The sequence below is a fragment of the Pseudorca crassidens genome, chromosome 14 (genome assembly GCF_039906515.1).
Source record: "Pseudorca crassidens isolate mPseCra1 chromosome 14, mPseCra1.hap1, whole genome shotgun sequence".
NCBI classification, from domain to species: Eukaryota; Metazoa; Chordata; class Mammalia; order Artiodactyla; family Delphinidae; genus Pseudorca; species Pseudorca crassidens.
Window position 1 is genome coordinate 32,901,177 of NC_090309.1, and position 20,847 is coordinate 32,922,023.

Sequence of the window (20,847 nt, forward strand, 5' to 3'; positions counted from 1 at the left end):
ATGGCAACTTGCTTGTTCTAAATACCCAAGAGGCCATCTGGGTGAGAGGGGGATGTGCAGACAGAGATTAAGGGACCAAGGACATGCTGACATTTCCTGCTCAGATGGGAGAACCTGTGAGCAGGCAGAGGACTGTCAGCTCCTCCGAGGGAGGCTGGAAGGCTCTGTACCCCCTGCTGCACCCGTCACGCTCCACCCCAGGCAGCTTTGCTCCCACTTGGGAGGTGTCACATTCCAGTGCTCTGAAGTGGAATTTCGAACCATCCTCAGCAGCTGGTATGAGCTCTGTTTCCTGCCCAGACAAAGCTGGCAGAGTACAGGCAAGTTTTCTTTCGAAAGATGAAATTTAAGTCATTTTATTGCTGCTGAGAAGTTCTGGATGGGCAAGCCCAGAGACCAAAATTCTCTCCCAGAGCTTATATATTCTGACTGTTATTTCTGGAAGTAACTTTAGCCATTATCTAACTTCTCCACCCATCCCACCCTGCATTTTATTGGAATTCTATTGCCCTGGCATCTGCGGCAGTGCTCTCCTCAGCTTCCTTCCTCCTATCTCTGATTATTCCTTGCCCGCCTCCCCATGGGCTTTTCCTTGTATGCAGTCCCTTAAATGTCAGCATGCCACATGGATCCATTTTTTTAAGAAAGGTATATACTTTTTTTTTTTTCCTTTGCGGTACGCGGGCGTCTCAGTGTTGTGGCCTCTCCCGTTGCAGAGCGCAGGCTCCGGACGCGCAGGCTCAGCGGCCATGGCTCACGGGCCCAGCCGCTCCGCGGCATGTGGAATCTTCCCGGACCGGGGCACGAACCCGTGTCCCCTGCATCGGCAGGCGGACTCTCAACCACTGAGCCACCAGGGAAGCCCAAGAAAGGTATATACTTTTTATTGTGCCTGAAGTGTCTACTTTTTTTTTCACTTTAAAAAATTATGGTAGGGCTTCCCTGCCGATGCAGGGGACACGGGTTCGTGCCCCGCTCCGGGAAGATTCCACATGCCGCGGAGCGGCTGGGCCCGTGAGCCATGGCCGCTGAGCCTGCGCGTCCGGAGCCTGCGCTCTGCAACGGGAGAGGCCACAACACTGAGACGCCCGCGTACCGCAAAGGAAAAAAAAATTATGGTAAAATATATATACACATAACATTTGCCATTTTAACCGTTTGTAGTATACAATTCGGTAGCATTCAATACGCTAACCATGTTGTATGACCCATGGATTCATTCTTGGTCTCTTGCTGTTTTTCTTTCTAAAACTCTTTCTAAAACTTTCTAAACATGGGCTGTCTCATTTCCTTTCATAGTTTAAACTCTCATCTAGATATTGATGACTCAACTCTTTATCTCTAGACTAGATCTCTCCTTATGCTTCAGGGTCATAGTCAGGGTCATTCCACTGTCTGGTAGGTCCTACTGACACTGCAAACTCAACAGTTCCAACTCAGCTCCCTGTTTTCCCCTTCGAACCTGTTCGTTCTCTTCCCCTCATTCAATGGTACTACCCATCAATCCAAGTGCGAAATCTGGAAGTCCATCTCAGTTTTCTTTTTCCCTCTCTCTCCTACCTGAGGTCACACCCTCCTATCAGCACATCTGCTCCTTTGACCACCTAAGGACTTCTTGAATCTGCCCTTGTCTACTCCTTCTCCAATACTTGATTAGGCTTAGAATCTTACTACTTTTTTTTTCTGGCCAGCTGTAGTTATCGCTTCACTGGTTCCTCCACCACCATCCTTGTCAGCCAAATTCCATCCTCTACCACTGCATCTAGAGTCATCGACCTAAAATGTTATTATGACAGCTCTGCCCACCCATGAACTCTTCAACAGCTCTTCACTGTCCAGAGTTCTTAATACTGGAGACTTTGATGAAAGTGATACACCCTTTCCTCGGAAAAGTACACATTCACATTTGTACACAAGCTCACTAATTTTGATTATAATTTTGGAGGTGGGGGTGGTCCATCAAATCCCCAGAATCCATTTATGGATCCCTCAGTCCAAGAGTCCTTAGCTCAAGGCCCTTCACAACTAAGCCTCTCTTTTCTCCAACCTCCTTTCTCACCACCTCCTTCCTTACACTTTGTGCTTTGACAAAACTCAACCACGTGTAGTTCCCTGTATACACCTCACTGCTCTCTCATGTTCTTCTCCCTGAAACACCCTTTCTTCCTTTCATTGCTTGGGCAACTGTTTTTCATCTTTCAAGTCTTAGCTCAGGCTCCACCCGGTGCATTTATACCTTACATATTTATTGAACACCTACTATGTGCCAGGCCCTCTACAAGCACTGGCGTAAAGATGGACACGGTCTTTCTAATCATACACCTTGTAGTTGAGTGGGGAATACAGACAAGTAAATGCTACCACTGAACTCTGAGTTTGGGCTCTCATTTTATCTTATATCTCTATCTTACCGTCTCCTGTATATTATAGATATTATATCATTATGTGCCTTTCATTGAACTCTAAGCCCCTGGAGGACATATATATGACTTTACTCATCTTTGTGACTTTGAGATGTAATACAATGTTTCAAACACAAAAGGACTTGTTCCTCAAGTATTTATTAGACTGAGGGAAATGACGGTTTGGCAGATTAACGCCTTCCACCGCTTGTGGGGGGCAGAAATGGCACAGGCACCAACGTTGCCCCAGGCTGCTCACCACCCCCTCCATGGTCCCGTCACTGGAAACAGCTCGCCAGCCTTGCTGCAAAGAGCCTGAGCTTTGCAGTAAATTTTGCTTTTGTTTTTTAACATGTTTATTGGAGTATAATTGCTTTACAATGGTGTGTTAGTTTCTGCTGTATAACAAAGTGAATCAGCTATACGTATACATATATCCCCATATCTCCTCCCTCTTGCGTCTCCCTCCCACCCTCCCTATCCCACCCCTCTAGGTGGTCACAAAGCACCGAGCTGATTTCCCTGTGCTATGTGGCTGCTTCCCACTAGCTATCTATTTTACATTTGGTAGTGTATATATGTCCATGCCACCCTCTCACTTCGTCCCAGCTTACCCTTCCCCCTCCCCGTGTCCTCGAGTCCATTCTCTAGTAGGTCCGCGTCTTTATTCCCGTCCTGCCCCTAGGTTCTTCAGAACCTTTTTTTTTTTTTTTTAGATTCCATATATACGTGTTAGCCTACGGTATTTGTTTTTCTCTTTCTGACTTACTTCACTCTCTGTGACAGACTCTAGGTCCGTCCACCTCACTACAAATAACTGAATTTCTGGACTCAGTAAAATTTAAATTTAAGTCCTAATTCTTCCACTAATTGATATGTGGGCTTTAGGCAACTTACGCAACCTCTCTCTTAAACTTCCTTTTCTCAACATATATGAAATTGAGATAACTCCTACTTCCCAGGATTGATTTGCTGTTACATAGGATAAAGTATGTACAGATCCTGGCACAGGCCTCCTTCAATAACTGTGACTTTCCTTTCCATTCTTCCCTTGTTTCTATGCCCAAGCCATGTTCCTGGTGATGTGCCCAGACTTGGCTCAGGTAAATAAATTTGATTCCTGTGAACAACCTCTTGCAACTGTGACTGAGCTATGCTGTTGGTGGGTGGTCCGAGGTTACATATTTGGGAAGCCACAGGCCCTCAGGTTGCCATCACAATGTCAAGGAAAGGGAAATCCAAGTGAGTTTTCCAATGGTAAATTTAATAGCTTCCATTAAAGTTGATCAAACATTAATGGGGGTAAAACGTAATCAAATATGATGATTTATTCTTACTACCTGAGAGGTAATCTGGGCTAGAAATGGCAATAAAAGTGATAGGCACTGAAGATACTGGATTCCTTAACCCTCGAAGTAGGCAGTATAGAAAACATATTAGGTGAGAATTACCTAAGCCCTTGTGGAACTCTTTTTCAAAAGCAGGGCTATAAAGTAATGAGGCTGTCCATGTAGTGAATATAGTAGCACTCCCACACCCAAATGAATCTAATTCCCTCCCAACTGGTGGCTTCGGATGCTGGAGACTCTCCAATGATTCAACCAGTGCTCAAAGGAATTCTGAAACATCTCCCTTGGAAGTGTTTGTCAAACCAATTTATAGGCCGCCAAAAGTAAATCTGATATCTTCTAAGTCATGCTTTGTTTTTTATCAGTGAGGTTCCCAGCTTGATAACCCACCATTCACCACACCTGGTTCCCACAACGTTTGGAGTTGTTTTGATATCAAATGATGATGATGTTTCCCTAATTCCCCGACAGAGGCTATTCAAATACTGTGCCTTCAGAGTCACGGCAATTTCACAGCAGGAGTGCAGGAGGTAGCTGAAATTTTGACAGCGTTCTTAAGTATACAGCTTTCCAAGGTAAATATTTTGAAGGAGCAGTAATAATTTGGATGTGTCAATTCTAGTTTGCTATACATCTTATTACGTTTTGCCTTATAAAAATAATACCAGAAGGACTTAGATAAGCCATCATTAGTACGCAGTGAAGGGGAAGATTGATGCCACACGCCTATACACTCAAGCTTTGAGGTCCTTATCATGGCAGGACACTCTGTATCAAGATTCTCCAGCATCCTCTTGTCACCCTGACCCAGTAGAGACATTTCAAGTCACTCGCAATGGTGAGGGTCATAATAAGTAGGCCTTGGATTCATTCAGCACTTTCCTTTCCATAAAATGCATAGAGCTTGTTAATCAAAACCAGTTTTTAGAGAATAATGCAGACAAGATGTAACTCATAAGTATTCAGAATGCCTTAGTTCCTGTGAGTGGGCTGTTGAAATAGGATTACAGAGAAAGTTACTTAGTAATGTTCAAATGCTATGACATTGGAAGCGAAAGACTAATTTCTCTTTTTCATTTTTTGTTCCATTAGCTACAGGGACTTGTCTACTTGCCTTTAATGTAACTATTTATTTAATGCATATGCTCAATTGGTCTTATTGATCATATATCAGTCAGCATCATTATTATCTATTATCTGTAAGCAGGCATCCCTTCTCTATACTGTTAGCTGTTGCTTTAGATTATGAACTTGGAAAGGTGGAAGCCATGTTTATGATTGGGTGGCACTGTCCAGAGATAGATGCTTACTATTGGTGACCGTGATGATCTAGTCCTTAAAACAATGTCTCTAAACTGCATAATAGGGTATTGAGAAACCAAAAAATCATTTTCTACTGAGTTTCTGACACATGCTCCTCAGTAGGGACACAGAAAGATGAACAAAGTCAGCCTACAATCCTAGAAGTTGTTAACACTGTCCAGTTAGAAAGTCAGGACTGATTCACAGAGTTTGCTCAGAGAGCAGCACGCATTATGTGCAGTTAATCTCTAAATGATACCATAAACCACAGTGCTGGAGCTTAGAGCAGAGGGAGTGCAGGGGCCTTGCCAAGATCAGTGAGGCGACCTGGGGCAGGTCCAGGCAGCACTTGGCAGGCCTTGTAGCCATGGTGAAATTTGGGTAGGTGGAGAGGAGAGGGCATTCCAGGAGAAAAGTGAAATGTGATCAAAGGCACAGAGTAAGGATGAACATAACTTTATTTAGAGTGAGGAATTATGAAACACAAATCCTGGCTTATCATCAAATATTTGAATCTGTTAGGGATCTAAAATTTGCATTCACGAATTTTAAGGCCAGCAGCCGAAGGTCAACCGAGGTTGCCGGATTGGACTCTGTCATGAACAGCCTTTGTGAGATATTTATTTCGGTGAGTCTGCACCCTTTACATACAATCTTTAAAGCCTTAAGCTTTTAAGCTACCTCTTCTAAGTCCATGAATTTGGGCCATGCAGATAAAATAAAATTGCCTTAGCTGTACTTTTCATGCTTCCCTGGCCTGCAAATAAAGCAGTTTTCCCGATACTGGATGGTATGTAAAAGAAACCCAGGAATATTTTAGTTGCCAATTATTCAAGTGCTTTTTAATTTTTTAAATAAATGAAACAAAATATTAAGCCCACTGCTTTGGGCACTGGCTAAACTAACATCTGTTCTAGCAACCACAGTTACAACAAAGGAACGCTAGTTATGTACTGCTTGTGGCACAGACACTTATTTTGGGGAGCTGTAAATTAAATCACTGACCTTTGAATTTCCTTGCTGCCCTAATGAACAGGTGAGAAGTTGGCTGCTTTGCAAAAGGAATGGCGCTCATATACCCTGGTGGGACCTTGTCACTGTGTAGGGAGCAGAGGAAAGAGTTTGTCTGCTCTTTGGGAGTGCAAACAATGTCAATCACATCCCCAATAATATCCTGATCAGAAGATATGTGTAAGGACCCGGAGAGAGCTTGTGATCTGGTGCACTGTGACTGTAATCTCCCAACCAGGACAATGTGGCCTGGGTTTGGTTGCTGTCTCCTCCAGTTCTGTGATAGCCTAGTTCACTGATTTTTGCCAAATTTGGATCGTTTAAAGAGCTGGCATTATTTTAGGGTTGGCAGACAGAAGATGCTCTCAGGCTTTCTCTGCGATTTGGTCGTATTTCCCAAATTATCAATCTGTCCTCCCTCTCTTCCTGCCTTAGCACCTCCACCCTTTTCTCTTTCTCTCCACACGCACACACTTTTGGACCCTCTTTAAACTGTGCACGTCTTCCTGCAATTGTGCCTCACACGACTGGATTTGTGAATCCAGAACGCTCAACCCAAAAGACTCAACCCTTTGGAATAGCCCCCAATGACCCAAGAGCAGGCATAAATGCACATACTGGTCATTTTCACTAAAGTTCGTACACTGAGGGCATGTACTTTCTCTCAGGTTCTTATTCAGAGACTGGGGATTCTTATTTTGTATTCAAAGAAGCTTGGTTGTTTGATATCTGAGCATCCAGTCTAACAAGCTTGTGTTTTGTAACTGCTGAGTTTGGTCCTTTGTATTTATCTTGGTTATGGATTAGTATTTGGGTTTAACTTTTATTTCTAAAAATAAATATTACCATCTTATTATGTGCTTATCTCAGAGTTTCCTGAAGCACAGATTCAGAAAAATCCTTTTTATCCCCTCATTTACTCTCAAAACAAGGATATTTCAAACTTAGGGCAAATATCCTTTAAAATGCTTTGAGATAAAAGTATTGAAAGCCAATTCCTCAAATATCCAAGAAAAACAAATCAGCTCAATCCTCCAAAACATATTTGAAAAGGTTTTTATGCATACAAGCGTTATCAAAATAGAGGTGCTGCCAAACTCTTTTTATTTCAGTTCATAAACAGCATGACATCTGAGTTTGGCATTCTGATGTGCCTGTGGTCTTTTGCCCTTTCTAATGACCGTACAAGAAACCACAGGTCATCTTGTTAATAATAATAAAAAAAATACTTGGATATCGTAAAAAAAGGCCTCGAATTATGTACGGCTCTGCTGAGACTAGCTAATAAATAGATGAGAATGATTTGTGACTAGTGTATCAATTGCCTGTAAATGAGAGGGTGTATTTGAGGTTATTTGAACACAAATGGTTCTTGGGAGGAGCTTTTAGTTCACTTTGGTCTGAAACATAATCTCATTTGTATTGGGGGGGGGTGTTGGCTAGTTTGAACTGCAGTCTCCAGTGTCACCAACGAGAGGCTCTCATATTTATTTTCAAAATATAAAAGCCAAACTCATTTGTTACACTGTATAGGACTGCTAATGTTTTCCTTACTCTTTCACTAGCTTACTTTTAGTTCTAGAGTTTCAGACTCTCAGCGTTGGAAGGAGTCTGAAAGCTTTTCCAGTCCAATGGCCTATCGGATGCATGAATGGCCTTTATGTAATTATGCCAGCTTGTCTAGTTGCCTGGACTTGAATACAACTTGAATACAACAGGAAGCTCATTCCCACCTGTTTGTAGCATCCAATTAGAAGGACCTTTTAAAAAACTGAAACACAAACTGTCTAACGGCCTATTCTACTCCTTAGCTCTGTATAGATGTTGTATTTTCATGTTTATTATTATTAGTTTATTTTTAGTGTATATTTATTACTTTATATTATTTATTTTTGTTTAGATCTGTGTAGATGTTGTATTTTATTGTGTAATAAAAGCAGATGCACCTCAGGACAGCCCTTCAAAGAAAAATGGCCATGAAGTCTTTCTTCATGTCTTCAGCCTAAACAGTCTCAATTCTATTATTCTATCTGATCTACCATATTTGGTAAACTTTTTTCACATATTCAGTTTTTCAAGGTTTTCCTTTGAAGTGTCCTTACTATTTAATATAATACTTGAAAGGAGATTTTGCCTTCACCAAGTTGCAAGGTTCCATCACTTCCTTAAGTCGCAGATACCATACTTCTGTTAAGTCAACCAGAAGTCAGAGTCTCTTTGGAAACCGTGTCACCGCACTGATTCTTAGAGAGCCTATAACATCAGTGCAAGGAGACTAAAATTGGGTATCTACTGTGTACGAGGACCTCTGCCAGCTATTTAAGGGCTGGGATTTTTGCCACATTGATCTGATCCCAAAGTCTTCGAAAAACATTGCTTTGTGCTTCCTTTGAATGGCTTCCCATAGCCTAGGTTCCATTTTCTGTCATTCAAACTCTCTGCAAGGTCAGTCTCCTATTTCGCCACCAATCCAGTCTGCCCTTATTCTTCCGGGTTAAGAATCCTTCACCGTCTGTGAAGAGACGGTGGTTGAATGAGGAAGGAGAGAGATGGGTGTGGGAGTGAGTTGGACAGGAAGTAGAATGATGTTAGGGTGAAGAAATCTACGGGGAATGTCAGGGTGTGGGCCCTGGTCCTGCCCTTCCACTGGTTGTTTGGAAGGGACTTGTCTTCTCCAAGGGCTGTTTCCTGTAATTGAGAAACAGTTTGGGGAGGGTCTTGTTGGGGGAAAGACAGAGTTTTTGTCTTAAGGGACAGAGTTTTTGGGCTGAGTAAACTATGAGCTGCCTACATGTTATCCTTGAATTTCTAAAATGATTTGTCTAGCTCCCTTTTGCAGGAAGAGGTGAATGCCTTCTTAGGGTAACTGAGAAGTAACCCACTAAGCCCGTTAAGTGGGCTCTCCCCAAAGTCTGTAGTGCTTGTGTCAATTTACTTATGCACAGGCCTGGGTGGAGGCTCACGAGTCTTTGGAATAGACGAAGAATTTCTGGGTGCCCTGTGACATTTGCCTTTTGCACCCCCAAATATATATATTTACCTCTTGGAGTATGTATTCTGCCTTGGTAACTACGTTGTAGGCTTCTGGAGGCCAAGCACAGGCTGTTCTTTTTTGAGTTCCCTATCACTTTGCCCACAGTACTTTTTCAATACACGTTAGTCCTGATCTTTGGCCCCATTTACCACCAGCAACTGCTTCTCTACGCTTCTTTCCTTAATGAAGAGGCCCACATGCTTATAGCTGCTGGTATGAATTAGCTACTCCAAAGATAGCTACCTATTTTTTTTTTTTTTTTTTTGCGGTACGCGGGCCTCTCACTGTTGTGGCCTCTCCCGTTGTGGAGCACAGGCTCCAGACGCACAGGCTCAGCGGCCATGGCTCATGGGCCCAGCCGCTCTGCGGCATGTGGGATCTTCCCGGACCGGGGCACGAACCCGCGTCCCCTGCATCGGCAGGCAGACTCTCAACCACTGCGCCACCAGGGAAGTCCCCTACCTATTTTGATTGCTGGACTATTTTGTTTACCTTGGAAAAGAAATAGAAGAAAAAAGTCTTCTCTGATCTTTACTTTTTCTGAAGAGGGAGCAATAATTTTTTATTATGTTGGAAGGCGAGATTGCCACTCAGCACAGGCTGCTGGATTCATTCCCTACTAGGCTGGGGAAATTCAAGAAATTTTGGCAAGGGCAGTCATGCCAACTGTTTGTTTACCTAGATACTTATATGCCTATAAACCTAGGCTGGATTTGCATTTTCCTAAGTAACTTCAAAGCAATTAGTAACAGAAGTGAACTGACTTACAAAATGGACGCCCAGGAAGTCGCCTAGAACAGAACTCTGTAGACAGTGTTGGAAGGTGGTCCCTGCCCTCTGTCCGAAGCCTATTCCAGGGTGAACTCAGGGCACGCCAGTGTTCCCTATGTCACAGCTTTTCTCTAGTTATCTAGGTTCTTTTTTTGAAGATGAAAGATGTTTATTTCCTGAATGAGGAGATGCTGGAATTCAACATCAAAACTGCATCCTGTATTATATTTAAATTAAATATTAAAGCAGCTCCAAAATATGGCAGCTAAGGAAGGCTTTCCAACTGGTCCCAATTGTTTTGTCTCTACTTTCTCTCCTAATACCCCACCCCAACCAATCACAGCCCCACTGGCCCCAAACATGCCTTTACCCAGGCCATACCCTGAGTAAATCCCTACTCTTTCTTCCTGGCCCAGTTCACTTATTATCTCTCTTGTGAATCCTTCTTTGATTCCCCAGACACTCCGCTTCCTGGTATCACTAGGCGTTGTTTGTTTCTCGATTAAAGAACTTATCATATTAAATTGCAAATCCTTGGAGTACTTGTCTGTTTCTCATGTATTATATCTTTGTGTTCCTTGGACTTAGCAAACGTAGTTACTTCGAGTCCATATCAGTCTCTGCGGTTCTGCTTGCCTTCCAGCCTTGTGCTATAGACTCTCATGGGCCAGAGCCTGTCCTGAATCTTGATCCAGTTGAGTGGGCTATTTCTAGATCCCCTTCTCCAGGTCTGCTCTTGTGGAGTTAGCGCCGCTCTAAAGAGGCCTTTGACTTTTGCCCTGCCTGGTTCACTGGTTGTGGTCTCTCATCTGGTAGATTTGGTCCTCTTAATTCAGGCTCAAGCTCCCCGTGCTCCTTGGATATGCACATTTGGATTGCTGGTCATCCTCTCTGGAGGCCTACCCTCCAACCAGCTGGGTGCCCCTATTCTAATCCTACCTCATTCTGGCTCCCTTCCTCTCCTACCAGCAGGTACAATCATGGGCTCAGTGTGACCCTTGATTGAGTCCATTCATTCACTCATTCAGTCACCAGCTATCTACTGAGTAATGACTATGTTCAGGCATTATGCCAGGTGCTGGGTTGCAATAGTGAATGAGACAGTCTGTTTTTCCTCTAGGAGTATATGGGCTACACTGTGCATGAGAGAGAATGACTCTTTTTTTAATTTTTAAAATAAAAAAAATTATTTTTTTAATTAAAGTAATTTTAAATTGAAGTAGAGTTGATTTACAATTTTGTGGAAGTTTTAGGTGTACAGCACAGTGATTCAGTTTATATATATATATATATATATATATATATATATATATATATATATATACACACACACACATATGTATGTGTATATATATACATTCCTTTTCACAGTCTTTTCCCTTATAGGTCATTACAACATCTTGAGTTTAGTTCCCTGTGCTACAGTAGGTCCTTGTTGGTTATCTATTTTTTTTTTTTTTTTCTGCGGTACGCGGGCCTCTCACTGCCGTGGCCTCTCCCGCCGCGGAGCACAGGCTCTGGACGCGCAGGCCCAGCGGCCACGGCTCACGGGCCCAGCCGCTCCGCGGCATGTGGGATCTTCCCGGACCGGGGCATGAACCCGTGTCCCCTGCATCGGCAGGCGGACTCCCAACCACTGCACCACCAGGGAAGCCCCTCTTTTTTTTCTTTAAATATAGTGATTCTCCACCCTGGAAACCAACACAAATCGAATCCTAATCATAGTTAATAGGGAGAAGCATCAGCTGGGCCTCACTGTTACACACCAGGTGATCAAGGGTGTGGAGTGTACATCCTAGGAGAGTAGTTGCCAACCTGAGAAATGGCCCCCAATTAGAAGGCACCAGAAATTGATACAAAATGGGAGGAAAGGAAGAAAACAATCATGGTTCCTGGGAAGGACCATGGACAGACTAGGCTCATAGCCATATCTAGACCTTGCTCACGTTGGTTTCTCTTTAGGGGAGGGCCCCTTCCCACTTCTTACCTGTTCTTATCATTTTTCAAATCACCTGTTGGGTTTTATGGCCTCCATGAAGCCCTTGTGACTCTTTCTGGATTCACCCCTTCTTCTCCTCTCTGAAATCCCATAGCATTTATACACCTGGCTTCCACAATCTTGGTCTTTGTTACATACTCTTTTATGTGCTTGTTGGACTCATTTCCCAAGCTGGATTTTAAGCTCCTTAGGGACAGCGACTTGTAAAATGTAAATGGAGCACTGGAGACACAGGAGGAGTTTGAGAAATACTTGTTGAATGATTCTCTGATTTTTGTACACCTTGGGTGGGAAATTATAGAATTTTAAGGTACTTATCCAGAAGAAGACAACCTTTCATGAAAAGTTCCTTAAGGTCCTAAATTTACTTGCTTTGTTCTCAAAAGGACAAACTTCTTTTTTTCTGTTTCCCTTAGAGCAGCACCATATTAGTGACTTTCTCAACCTATTGCTAGAGTTGGAGAAGAAAAAGGAGTCCAGTGAAAACTCTAGAGGTGGGAAGTGTTTAATATGCCGGAAAGAGAGGGCTTTGGATGTTTGTCCATTTTCTATAGTCATGGAGCTCAACAAAGTTTACCATTAGTATAGGAATCTTTTAGCTCTTGGATGGAAAAATCTCTTTCCTGTAAAACTTCATGGAATTTCTGCTCCTGGCAGAGGCAACAGTTATTCATTGCAGATCTTGGACACGGTTGTCCAAATGGGCACCAAATAAAGCAAGAAAAAAAGAGGCTCAATTACATATTTTAAAATTATTTTTGGTTCCAGGTGATGGACTGGGCAGGCTGAGACTGGTACTGACAAGTCTAACCCTTTACTCAGACCCAGGGGATAGTTTTTGATCTAAAAACCTTGTCCTCCAAACAGGCTGCCCAGGAAACAAAGGCAAGTCCAAGACCTTACTTCATATTCTGGATTACCACACACTCCACCTGCATCTCTATTTTGCCCAGTGATGGCTTTAGTCTTTTTAATTTGAGCTTCTGTGTAGGACCTGTTGGAGATTGGGATTGAATATTTGAATATAGGTCCTCTTCTCTGGATGGTTTTGGCTTGTCTGCCCCCTTTCAATCACCTGGGCTTGGTCGAGTGACAAACATGTACTCATAGGAATACATCTTGGGTCAGAAAAATCCTTTTGTTCTAAGGGACTCTGAAGTGAGAAGCGGACTCTCTGGGAAGAATCTCCAATTAGGTCAGTAATTTTGACTAAGCTTCCACTATAATAACAATTAACATTTATTGAGCACTTACTACTGGTCAGGCCTTCCGCCAAGCACTCTACATAATCATTTCATTTAATACTCACAATACTGCTAAGACATGTAAATTATTACTTTTCTAATTTTACAGATTAGGAAATCGAGGCACCTAGGAGCTAAATAACTCCGTCTAAGTTGCAAAACTGGTCGACAGCAAAACTGATCTCCCAAATCCCCCTCTGCCTCAAATCTCCCCTTTCAGTCTTCTTCCTGTCAACTGAGGGCAACTCCATCCTTTCAATTACTTAGGCCAAAGCCCTTGGGGTCATTTTTAAAAAAATTTTTTTATTAAAGTATAGTTGATTTACAATGTTGTGTTAGTTTCTGGTGTACAGCACAGTGATTCAGTATCATATCTATCTATCTATCTTCTTTTTCATATTCTTTTCCATTATGATTTATTATAGGATATTGAATTTAGTTCCCTGCACTATACAGTAGGACCTTGTTATTTATCTATTTTATATACAGTAGTTTGTATCTGCTAATCCCAAACTCCTAATTTACCCCTCCCACACCCTTTCCCCTTTGGTAACCATAAATTTGTTTTTTATGTCTGTGAGTCTGTTTCTGTTTTGTAAGTAAATTCATTTGTACCAGATTTTAGATTCCACATATAAGTGATATCATATGGTATCTGTCTTTTTCTTTCTGACTTCCTTCACTTAGTATGATAATCTCTAGGTCCATCCATGTTGCTGCAAATGGTATTACTTCATTCTTTTTACAGCTGAGTAATATTCCATTGTGTATATATATATATATATATATATATATATATATATATATATATATCACTTCTTCTTTATCCATTCATCTCTTGATGGACATTTAGGTTGCTTCCATGTCTTGACTATTGTAAATAGTGCTGCGCTGAACATTGGGGTGCATGTATCTTTTCCAAGTATGGTTTTCTCCAGGTATATACCCGGGAGTGGGATTGCTGGATCATATGGCGACTCTATTTTTAGTTCTTTACGGAATCTCCATACTGTTTTCCATAGTGGCTGCACCTTGGGGCCATTCTTGATTCCTCTCCTCTCAAGCCCTATGTCTAATGCTTTGGGAAATAAGTTAGCTTTGCCTTTAAGACACATCTGACCTCTTCTCTCATTGCCACTGCTCCCTTCTGAGTCAAGCCACCATCATCACTTTTGCCTGAAATATTGCCGTAACCCTGCTAACTAGTCATGGTTCTTCCATCCTTGTCTTCCCACGGGCTGTTCCAGCAGCCGAGTGATCTTTCAAGTGTAAGTCAGATTGTGTTGTGCCTCTGCAAAGGCTGAAGTTCTCATAAGACCCTCCACTCTCCATCCCATAACCTCACCGCCTACTGCTCGCCTCACTCACTCTCTCCCAGTGACTGACCACTTTCTTCCTTGTACACACCAGGCGACCCTGGTTTGTGTGCTCTGAGCACTGGGGCTCAGTGTTTGGCGTGTTCTTTCCCCAGGTGCCTCACAGTTAACTTCAAAGTCTCTATTCAGATGCCACCTTCTCAATGTATCTCTATTTAAAATTTGAACTCACTCAAGCAGTACCTCTTACTCTGCTCTATTTTTTCTATAGCCTATATTATTTCTTAACATAGTGTGCGATTCATTTGTTACGTCCATTGTTCACTGTCTGCCTTCTCTCCCCGCATCCCTGCGAGATAAGAGATTTTTGTCTTGTTGTGTCCTGATGTATCCCGAGCACCCAGGGCAGTGCCTATCTGGCACATTGTCCATAATCAGTGAAAACTTGTTGAATAAATGAGTGAATGGACCTGGATCTCAAATCTTAGGGTGCTTATAATTTTGTTGTAGACACACAGCATTCTCAAGCGACAGGGCAATAATGCAGAAGACGTTATGAGGTGGTACCAGTCAAGGGTCAGTTGAACAGAAAACCTAGTGACTTGCACTCAGATGAAGGAGATGGGAGACGTAAGTGCAGGTTGGAGTGAGCTGGGAAGACATAAGAGGGACTTTACCAGGAGTTCTTTTCCTTTTGGGGTACATTAGTGGGGACACCCTTTCTTCTTGGTTTAGAGGTCCAGAACTTAAATTTGTAGTCCTGCTTCTGCCCCACCACACGCTTGGCCCCAAGATATTTCCCCTTCCCACCTCCCTGCCCTTGCGGCCTCGGGGCATAGCTGTTTCTCTGGTCTGGTCAGACATAATGAGAAATACAGGCCCAAACTGTTGGATCATTCAAAAGCAGGGAGGAATCTGGAATGGAGTTATTAGATTTGGGGTATTTTAATCATTTCCTGCAGGTTGGCAGTTTCCAAAAGGGTCAATTTCTAAAAGAATCAGGCAGGGTACGCTTGGAGAAAGTTCACTGCTCTTGAATCCAGTTTTCATATTTGGTCTCCAGATTTGACATTCCACTGAGGCATGCCTGAGACACAGACATTTCTCAGTGGTGACATGTCTCTGTGACAACCCTAGTCTCTTACTTTGGTCCAGTAAAACTTTTCCATTGTCTGTACCCATTGCACTGGCTTACCCTGCTTTCAAGAAAACTGGTTGGTTCCTAACATAGGATGGAAAGTGTGTGTGTGTGTGTGTGTGTGTGTGTGTGTGTGTAGGGGAAGGCAGGGGAGCTGGGAGGGTGTGCTGTCCATTGTGAGGCCTGGTCTCCTGCTCATCTGTGAGACAACTCATTTTTCCCTTGTCTGGCTCCAGTGCCTGTCTGCTCTCTCTCGTCCACCTGGATGGTGTGAAGGACACAAACCCCAGTCACCGAGGGGTTCTAACGACATGCCCTCCAAAGGCCAGCCAGGAAGTGACCATGGTATCTGCCTAAGCTGACCATCCGGCCAAAACACATTTGTCTCTAGAGTGAGCTCATGGGAAAAGCGCACTTGGTTATAGAAACTGAATATTCAGACAAAGATTCTTTCAGAAATGTTCATATTAGGGGTTGAGACCTGTATATGAGCTAACCAAGTCCCGACTGCCCTCTGACGGGCTGGGCTCCAAGACACTGACCGTGGGAGCAACTACACGGGCTGAAGGGTTCCCAGCCATAGCTGCACAGAAGACCCTCCCAAGGGGGCCCTGAATCCACCAAAGCTGGGACCCACTCCAGAGACTTTGTTTCAATTGGTCTGGCATGAGGTCAGGGCACCCATATTTTTTAAAAGCTCTCCAGGTGATCTTATGTGTAGTCAGAGATGAATGTTACCTGCCACGAAGGATCCAGAGACGGGGCATCTGAGGAGCTGGTAGAGGATACAGTCCACACTCTGCCTCACAACCCCTATGTCATAGGGCCCCTCCCTGCTTCTTTCCTATTTCATGAATTTTCCATTTTCTCCTGGATTATTTCCACAATCATATCAACAAGCTGCAATTTCTTCCATTCTGAATAAAAGCCTCTCTTTATACTCCACTTCTTCCTTCAGTTATTGCCCCATTTTCTTGCTTCCTTTTAGAGGAGAAACTCCCTAAGATGTGTTTCCTATATATACCGTCCAATTTTTTTCTATGCATTTTCTCCCAGACCCAGTCCATCCAGGCATCCCCACTCAATACTGTACAGACCCTGGTCCCAGCTTGCCATCTGGTTGTGAAAGTGGGTCCAGGTCTCACCCTCAGGAACAGAAATGGGGAACCCGGGGAAGTACAGGCATTCTTGATACACTCGTGATATGTGTACAGCCCCCGATGCAGCCCACGGCTGGCCTAGCAGTGCCAGGGTCAAAGTTCAATGAACAGAAGGCAGAACTGGTAAAAGAAACTTGCCAGGGAGACGGTAATGCCAATGAAGTTCTCAGTAAAGGGAAAGGTGATGACTTACACAGTGTGTGGTGGTGATGATGACAGAACTGGAGATGAAGGAGAGGCCGTCATTCATGCTGACCTGAAGCGCGGCTTTCCTGCAATGACATGGGAACCAAGGATACTCAGCATGTGGGCAAGGAGCAAGGGGCCGAGAGCAGGACACACAGGTCCCCCGAGGGCTCTGCTCTGAACTACCCATGGGACTGTAGTCTCTTCCTCTGGGGGCCTGAGCTGTCTCATTTGTAAAATGTGGAGGATGGTCTCCAGGGCCCATCCACCTCTAACATTCTAGAGAGACGTCTGGATACACCTGGCTGGTGTATCAAGGCAGCGTATCCAGCCCTTCTTACGTTGTGGAGAATTGCATTGAATGGGCAGAGCCTGCTCCCATTTAATTGACTTGTCCCATTGTAGTACGAAGAAGTATTCTTAAAAGATGGTTCAAATCAGTGGGGGATAAACTGGTCAAGCTAGAAACTCTATTGTTATCTGGACTCTCAGTGAGCAGATTCTGATGGCCATGGTTTTGTTGCTACCCAGCCAACTCACAGAGGTACAGCAGTAAATGAACTAATTTGCCTTCTATTTCCTCCCATCTATAAGATGCTCACTGAAGCGCAAGCTTGCATTCTGCAGCATGGACACGGGGCTAGTTTGTGGAATCAGTGGTATCACAGGTTGAGGTCAGGCAACCAGAGTTGGAAGCTTTGTAATTTGAACAAATGACTGAAAGCAGAATTCAGATGAGCAAGTTTCGCATTCTTCCTTAAAGCCTCCGTTCTGTCTTCAGCCTATTATAGATGTGTTTACAGAGAGGCTAGTTTGTGCTCTTTCACAAACATCGCCTCTCTGTTTCCCCGCATATTTCTTTTCTTGCTCAGGGTGCTAATTCTCTCCCTCCTCTTGAATATTTTGATCTCATCTCATCAGCATTTACTATAACTGCACCATCGCAAGATTTTCTCCATAAATTAGTTCAGGGAACCTCGGGCCGCCTGGCTGAATACATGGTGCTCTGGAGAGACACTGAGGAAGGAACACTGCACGTGGCCTCAGAGGGGTCTGAACGTGGGGTCTTGAACCAGTCGTGGACCCACTTATCCTTTTTGAGCTTCCTTTCTGAGTTTCTTTATCTCTAAGAAAGGATATAATCATCTAGAAGGGCAATTATGATGACAGGGTGAGGTTATGATATGAGAGTGCTTTGGGAAGCATGAGAGCTTTCTAGAAATGTAGCTGTGATTAAGCCAGACAGACCTTGTTTTGAACCCATACTCTTCCACTTATTGCTGTGTGACCTTCGGGAAAGCTACTTAAATTCTCTCAGCTACAGATTTCACATCTGTAAAACTGGGATGGTGTGTGTCTGGTTCATGGGGCTCTTGGGAGGATAAAGGGAGGTACCCTTTGTGAAATGTTTACCCTGGTGTCTGGCTCACTGCAAAGCATCGGCACCATTACCATTATGTGGAGGAGTCTAGAGAAAGGCTCCATAATGACAATGAAGAGAGACTCTTTCTCCTCCTTTTGTCCCCTCTACCTCCTTTCTCCTCCCTGGCTGTGGGGTTTAGCTGCTGGTGGAAACTTACATGCCAACTTCCTTTAAGATAGGCGCTGGACACAGCAAATAAGTATCTTCCACAGTGAAGGGCTTCTCATCTGTAAAAAGGAAGTCACTGGATTAAGAGGAGTGAGGCAAGTTTATAATTTCATATCCAGTGCTTCCTACAGACCATCAACCAAGTCCTGGGAGACACTGGAAAAGCAGTAATGTTTTGAAATATAAACTCATCTTAAGCTGTAAAATCCACTAGAGTGAACCCAAGGTCTTCTGCCTGAATACCACTCGTCTCTGACCCTGTATGTCCAGTGGAGTCAAGCAGTGAGCAAATAGAGGGTGAGTTCTTACCATAGACCAGGCATCCTTGAGGGGAAATGAGAAGGTAATAGACTGATACTTGGGGAGTATCAGGTCTAAGTCTAGTTTGAGAGAGAAGCCATAGTCACGGGAAAAGTTTGCTGACTCAGCTATTGGCTATTGTTTATAATAGCCAAGACCCGGAAGCAACCTAAGTGTCCATCTACAGATGAATGGGTAAAGAAAATAGGGCATATATATGTAGAATGGAATACTATTTAGCCACAAAAAGTGGAAATCTTGCCACTTGTGACAACTTGGGTAGACCTTGATGGCATTATGCTAAGTAAAACAAGTCAGACAGTCAAAGACAAATACCGTATAATCTCACTTATATGTGGAATCTAAAAAAGAAAAAAAACACAACTCATAGATACAGAGAACAGATTGGTAGTTGCCAGGGGCAGGGGCCGGGGGTGGGGTGCGTGAAATGGGTGAGATGGTCAAAAGGTACAAACTTCCAGGTATAAAATAAATAAGTCATGGGGATGTAATGTACAGCATGATTTGGAAGTTTTTAAGAATGAATCTTAAAAGTTCTTTTCATATGAAAAAAATTATAACTATGTGTGGTGATGGATGTCAACTAGATTTATTGTGGTGATCATTTCGCAATATATACAAATATTGAATCGTTATGTTGTACACCTGAGACTAATATAATGTTATACGTCAATTATATCTCAATTAAAAAAAAGTTTGCTGACAGATACAAGTAGCTAAGCCAAAATACGGTTTGGCTTCAGAAGACAGAGTAGCCTCCTTTAGGTGGGTGACACGATGAGGTCACAGGGAATACAAAACATGAACTGCGCTTCAGCGGAGAGATGGGGAAGAGGCATTCTTGGTGGGAGGAATGGCATCAGCAAAGACAGAGCAAACAGAAGGGTTGTCCCGGGGTAGGACGTAAGGAGGATTTGAAAAGATCAGTATAGGAAAATGTGTGCTCCAAGTTCTTCGAGTTAAGACTGAGGGATTTGGACCTAGGCCTATGATTGGCTATGAAAAGAGCTTTGGAGGTTTTTGGAGAAAAACTTGGAGTGATGATTTTGGAAGTTTTAGCAAATGTAGCTGTGAAAGATGGATTAGAGTGGGGGGAATCTGGAGGTGGAGGAGTTCTTTTTCTTATCCTAATGGATGTCCGGGGAAAAGCTTAAGCAGTTTTAATCTTGAACTCCTTCAAAACTTCACTGTGTCCCAGATTCTGGGGCCAGAAGCAGGGCTGAGAAGTTACTACGCTCAGCATATGGTAGTCATTCCTTCATGACTCAACATTTACTGGGTGCATGCTCTGTTCAAAAGATTGTGGTAGGACCTGTACGTGATATGAAGATGAATAATATGTGTTCCTTTAATCAAGCTGTGAATACAAATACCTAGAAGACAGAAAGGAAGCCTTTCCATATGTAATGGAAGGATGCCATGCTGTTGTTGGTACGTGATATGAAACTGATGTCTCTAATGATATTTGAATGTGGGCCACTAAACACTTGCCTGAGTGGAGATGAGGAAGCCTCATACCCTCCATGCCTGGATTTAAGGACCAGAGCCACATGGGATGGGAGTTGGAGGACACATCTGAGTTCTAAGCACTGTGTCTCCATGGAAGGAGGATGAAGAGGATGGCCAATTACAGTCTCCCCTGATGTCTCGGGAGAACTTCAAGTGGTGAAAAGTTAGGGAGGTTATTTCAGGTCATTCACTCATTCACTCAACAAATATTTATTCAAGGCCTACTATGAGCTAGAGACACAGGCTTTGAGAAGAGAAACAGTCTCTGCTTTTCATGACACTGCAGGGGAGATAGTTATTAAACACATTCAGTTATTTTTGAAGAAGTAAAAATATTACTTTGGTACGCGGGCCTCTCACTGTTGGGGCCTCTCCCGTTGCGGAGCACAGGCTCCGGACGCGCAGGCCCAGCGGCCACGGCTCACGGGCCCAGCCGCTCTGCGGCATGTGGGATCTTCCCGGACCGGGGCACGAACCCGTGTCCCCTGCATCAGCAGGCGGACTCTCAACCACT

At 43.5% G+C, this 20,847-nt stretch overlaps 1 protein-coding gene across 5 annotated transcripts in view; it reads right to left on the reverse strand.

Moving 5' to 3' along the window:
- Positions 1 to 20,847, reverse strand: part of ANTXR1 (ANTXR cell adhesion molecule 1) — a 245,461-nt gene that overhangs the window by 111,544 nt on the left and 113,070 nt on the right. For all 5 annotated transcript variants that reach the window (XR_010934482.1, XM_067704842.1, XM_067704845.1 and 2 more), the window contains exons 11-12: positions 18,493 to 18,562; positions 16,920 to 16,998 (exon numbers count right to left, since the gene is read on the reverse strand). Coding sequence is in view for 4 of the 5 variants with exons in the window: in XM_067704842.1 (XP_067560943.1) it covers positions 16,920 to 16,998; positions 18,493 to 18,562 (149 nt within the window). In the remaining variant the exon portion in view is untranslated. The remainder of the gene's footprint in view (positions 1 to 16,919; positions 16,999 to 18,492; positions 18,563 to 20,847) is intronic.